The sequence below is a fragment of the Mus pahari genome, chromosome 6 (assembly GCF_900095145.1).
Source record: "Mus pahari chromosome 6, PAHARI_EIJ_v1.1, whole genome shotgun sequence".
In the NCBI taxonomy this organism is placed as follows: Eukaryota; Metazoa; Chordata; class Mammalia; order Rodentia; family Muridae; genus Mus; species Mus pahari.
In genome coordinates this window covers 87,386,147-87,391,615 of record NC_034595.1, presented here as the reverse complement: position 1 = coordinate 87,391,615, position 5,469 = coordinate 87,386,147, and the positions used below count along the sequence as shown (strand labels likewise).

General features: G+C 47.0%; 1 protein-coding gene across 1 annotated transcript in view; it reads right to left on the bottom strand.

Moving 5' to 3' along the window:
- Window positions 1–389: 389 nt before the first annotated feature.
- The window catches only part of Htr1d (5-hydroxytryptamine receptor 1D), a 22,837-nt gene continuing 17,757 nt past the window's right edge, over window positions 390–5,469 (bottom strand). Inside the window, exon 3 of the mRNA XM_021201005.1 lies at window positions 390–2,399. Within this exon, the coding sequence (XP_021056664.1) occupies window positions 573–1,697 (1,125 nt within the window). The 5' untranslated portion in view covers window positions 1,698–2,399 and the 3' untranslated portion in view covers window positions 390–572. The remainder of the gene's footprint in view (window positions 2,400–5,469) is intronic.

Sequence of the window (5,469 nt, the reverse complement as noted above, 5' to 3'; positions counted from 1 at the left end):
TCTCCTGCTGCCACTTTCTGACTTTCTCTCCATCTACGCTGGGTCACCGATACCACTTTCCTTATGGTCAACCAGGACCCAGCGGAAACAATTCCTGGGTGCTATCTTCTAATCAATGAGCTACAGGAGATGACAACCCCTCCATTCTAACTCCAAATTCTTTTTTAATTCAAGCCAATAATCACACCCATTCTTAACAGCCCTCTGTAAAATTCCAGGTAGACCAGATGGCCTTCCCTCCAAGCCTGCTAGAGAGTAAGACATTTTCTTACCTGGGTCCTAAAGCTTATATTTCTTCCAACCCAGAGAACCACAAGGATATTATGTTAAGGGATGTCGTCAGTCCTGTCCCCCCTTTACACAACACAATGGCCTAGCTTTAGGTGATCCAGGAGCCTGGAGGATGCTGGCAATCAAACACAGAACAAATCTATTGATTTAATCCAAGACCCAAGATAGCACAAATCAACCCAGGTCTCAGAGAAACGGCAGTAATTAAAAAAAAAAAAAAAAGACAACCCCAGTGGGGTTACAGGACATAATGGGTGAACAAGAGTCACCCCCAAGTCTGACTAAGAGGCCTTCCTGAAATGGACAACTTTCTGAAATGCTTGTCGAAAGTCTTCATTGAACACAGTGTAGATGATGGGGTTAATGAGAGAGTTTAAATAACCTAGCCACGTGAAGAAGTCAAAGAGGGCCGGGTGGATCCAACAGGAGTCCCTGCAGATGGGGAGGACCAACGATACCACAAAGAAAGGCAGCCAGCAGATGATAAAGGCCCCCAGAATGATGCCCAGGGTCTTAGTGGCTTTCCTTTCTCGGGCTGCAGAGATCCTCTTGCGTTCTAGGATGCTATCAGCAAGCTTGATTTTCACCTGGTTGAAAAAGAGAGGTGAGCCAACTGTGTGTGTATGGCTCTCATGAAGGCTGGGGTTGAGCGAGCAGAGCGAAGAGCCAGCGGAGCCTGTGATAAGCTGTGCAGTTGTGAAGCGCTTCCCGTAGAGGGAGGGTGGGTTCAGGATTCGACTCCGGGCGGCCACGTATATGCGGCCATACAGGATAATGAGCAAGATGGATGGGATATAGAAGGCCCCACAGGTCGAGTAGATGGTATAAGAAATCTGAGATGTGTTCACCAGGCAGTCGGACATCTCCTCGTGAGCTGTGGCCTGCCGCCAGAAGAGTGGAGGGATGGAGATACAGATGGAGATGACCCAGACAGCCGCAATCATGGCTGCTGCGTGGCCTGCGGTCCGACGCTTGCTGTACTCCAGGGCATCGGTGATGGCCCAGTATCTGTCCAGAGCAATGACACAGAGATGCAAGATGGAGGCCGTGCAGCATGTGATGTCCGAAGACACCCAGATGTCACACAGGATCTGGCCAAAGTTCCAGGTGCGGGTGGCGGTGTAGGCTATGCTGATGGGCATGACCAAGATAGAAACCAGGAGGTCGGTGGTGGCCAAGGAGCCAATGAGATAGTTGGCCGGGGTGTGGAGCTTCTTGGTGAGCAGGATGGTGGTAAGGACGAAGGCATTGGAGAGGACGGTAGCCAGGGTGATGACGGACAGGACCACCACGAGCGAGATTCTGAGAGCTTGTAGGACCTCTGGGTCCCAAGCCCCTGTCGCGTTCAGGGATCTGTTGGAGGCCTCCTGAGGAAGGCCTTCTAGGGACTGGTTTGGCGGAGACATGTTTAGTGTTCGTCTCTTCCCATAGACTTCTACACACAGGGCTCGCTCCTTCGCTGTAGTCCGATCCAAAGAGCAAAGTCATCCTTCAGCTTCACAGCTATGAAGGCCGTATACATCAGGACGGAGCACAGCGGGGGGGGGGAGGGGAGAGAGAGAGAGAGCTCAAGATGTGGGGTGGGCAGGGAAGAATACCAAGACCACGGCTAGCTGCTTCCGGAAGCAGATGAACCCCAAGGCATCTTGGGTTTCTGGAACTTCTCCCCGCAGATGGTCCAGCCCAGTGGACACATGATAGGTTTGTTAGATAATTACCAAGGGCTCACAAGAGGATGGGCAGGGTTCTGGGGTTCTTGCCTTCGACACTCTACTGCTTTTCAAAACATAAGACGTCAACATATTTAATGAAAACTTCAACGTTTCCCTTCTTGGAGAAGACTCGGATATCAGGCCACTTCCAGAGAGCTTTTAAAACCGGAGACAAAAAGAAACAGCTGCTTCAGAGGTGAGCCACCAGGGGCTCCCTTTTCCCAGGCCCCTGCCGACACATCATGAGTGTTCAGCGTGGGTTCTGTCCCGCTGACGGCTTTGCGTCTGACCAGACAAAACATTCCCGTGACCAAGACTCAAAGAATGCATGAGCTAGGAGGAGTTAAACAAATGGGTCACCGCTGGTTCACCGAGCTGGGTTCTGAAGCTCTGAGGCTTGAGAAAGAAAAAGAAGAAGAAGAAGTAGTTAGAATCTAGAAAGGATTCCGAAAGCTGCGAAGGTAAGATACAAATGATACTGCTTTAGCTGCCCCTGGTCCCGTGAATCCTGGTGCCTGACTTTCTGAGATCAAGAACATCACTGTGGTGGTGTGCCCCGCCCACACAATTCCCAGAGGGGACAGAGTGTCCTAGCTTTTGGAAGTATCACAGTTTTGTTCCAAGCACATAAAGTCAGCGCTGTAAACTGAATCAGAAAGCGTCTCTCTACACGCTAAGCCAAACCAAACCAGGCCTGAGGGGAAACAAAGGCTTCCAGAAAGAACCCCATATTGTCACACATTGTCTGACAGTTCAGGGTGATGGACTTCCATTCATTGGAACACTCCAAATTTCCTAGAGTCAGCACAAGTGACTTGTGGGTAAGGGAGGAAAGGAACAGTGGGTACTTTTTTATTAAGACATGGTCTCACAGCCGGGCGGTGGTGGCGCACACCTTTAATCCCAGCACTTGGGAGGCAGAGGCAGGCGGATTTCTGAGTTCGAGGCCAGCCTGGTCTACGGAGTGAGTTCCAGGACAGCCAGGGCTACACAGAGAAACCCTGTCTCGAAAAAACCAAAACCAACCAATCAAACAAAAAACAAAAGACACGGTCTCATGTAGCCTAGGCCTTAAATTTACTCTCCTGTCTAGGAAAACTTTGGGCTCTTGATCCTGAATTATGGGATTGACGATTTTTATGCTTGGAATGGTTCTTAAAACAAGACAAAGCCTACAGCAAGCCATAAATAGGCACACGTTTTATTTGTTTGTTTGTTTTAAGATTTATTTATTTATTATATGTAAGTACACCGTAGCTGTCTTCAGACACTCCAGAAGAGGGCATCAGATCTCATTACGGATGGTCGTGAGCCACCATGTGGTTGCTGGGATCTGAACTCAGGACCTTCGGAAGAGCCGTCAGTGCTCTTAACTTCTAAGCCATCTCTCCAACCCTAGGGACACGTCTTTAATCCCAGCACTCAGGAGGCAGAGACAGGTGGATTTCTGTGAGTTAGAGGCAACTCGGTAACATAAAGCTCAAGGCTACATAGTAAGAACCTGTCTCAAAAAGAAAAAAATAGCAAAAGCAAAAAGCCCTATAACAAAACAAAACATTTCTTTTCTTTCTTTCTTCTTTTTTTTTTTTTTTTTTTTTTTGGTTTTTCGAGACAGGGTTTCTCTGTATAGTCCTCCTGGCTGTCCTGGAACTCACTTTGTAGACCAGGCTGGCCTCGAACTCAGAAATCTGCCTGCCTCTGCCTCCCAAGTGCTGGGATTAAAGGCGTACGCCACCACACCCGGCTAACAAAACATTTCTTATTAATTAAAGAAGTTAACTGCTAAATTTTAATTCTTGAACATTTTTCATAATAGAAATTCACCTCTAGAAAAAGAATTAAACTTCATAAATGGAAACTGGATTTTGCTCCCCCTGCCCCGGGATTAGTTGGTTTGTTTTGAAAGTTTACTTTTTATTTGTATCTGTTTTAAATGTGTGTGTGTGTGTTATTTTTTTTTTAAGTTTTATTTATTTATTTATTTATTTATTTATTTATTTATATGTAAGTACACTGTAGCTGTCCTCAGACACTCCAGAAGAGGGCGTCAGATCTTGTTACGGATGGTTGTGAGCCACCATGTGGTTGCTGGGATTTGAACTCCAGACCTTCAGAAGAGCAGTCGGGTGCTCTTACCCACTGAGCCATCTCACCAGCCCTATATATGTTATTTACTTGTTTTTAATATATATGTACACACACACACACATATATATATTAAAGCTGTCTTCAGACACACCAGAAGAGGGCATCAGATCCCATTGTGAGCCACCATGTGGTTGCTGGGAATTGAACTCAGGACCTCTGGAAGAGCAGCCAGTACTCTTAACCACTGAGCCATCTCTCCATTCCCTGACCTATTTTCATCTCCCATCTCACTGTAAGAGCTACTGCATGTTTTTATGTGATCTGACATGTGTGACTAGTCTACACAGTGAGTCCCAGGATAGCCACGACTATATAGTGAGATCCTGTCTCAAAAACCAAAACAACATCTGGGCAGTAGTGGCACATACTACATTCCCAGTGGTTTTGCAGGTGAGGTAGGAAGATTAGGTGTTCAAAGCCAGCCTCAGTTATATCGAAAGTTTGAGGTCAGCCTAGGTTATATGAGACCCTACCTTCAAGAAAGGAAGGAAGAAAGGAAAGAAAGAGGGAGAGAGGAAAGGGGGGGAGAGGGAGAAAAGAAATCAGCCTAGGTTATCTGAGAACCTATCACCAAGGAGGGAAGGAAGGAAGGAAAGAAAGAAAGAAAGAAAGAAAGAAAGAAAGAAAGAAAGAAAGAAAGAAAGAAAGAAAGAAAGAAAGACAGACAGAAAGAAGAAAACCCTCTAAAACATAACCCCAAAATAAAAGACATCATCAGCATCATTATTATTATTTTTGATACAGGGTCTTACTGTGTAGCCCTGGCTGGCTTAGAACTCATAAAATAGACCAAGCTGACCTAAACTCAACAGAGATCATCTAGCCTCAGTCCCTTCTTTCTGAAGAGTCTTTAACTGAGTCATGAAACCTACAATGTTTAATCCCATCTGATTAGCCTGTGAGCAGGCGAGACGGTCAAGTGTCACCTTCTGAGAATAAAGGGAAAGTTGGAGGTGCCCGTAGCACAGCCTGCTGGATTACAGGCACGCCCAGCCTGTTATTGTTGTTATTAATGGCGTTCTTGCCATGTTACAGGCACTGAGCCAGCCCAGTCACCAAACCTGTCCAGTGGGCGATATATCCTCCACCTTAAGGAATGGGCCAGTGGGTGTTCAGAGAGGTGACGTCACCCAGCTGGGGACAGAAGAACTGAGTTCAGAGCTCTCCAACTCTACCTTTGTTCAAATTTTGCAACTCAGGAAGAAAAGCCTCAAGGCATAGGTACAGCCCCAGGGATAATAAATAACAGAACAACCCTCCTGCCCCCTCCTGCCTCCTCCTGCCCCCTCCTGCCCCCTCCTGCCCCCTCCTGCCCCTC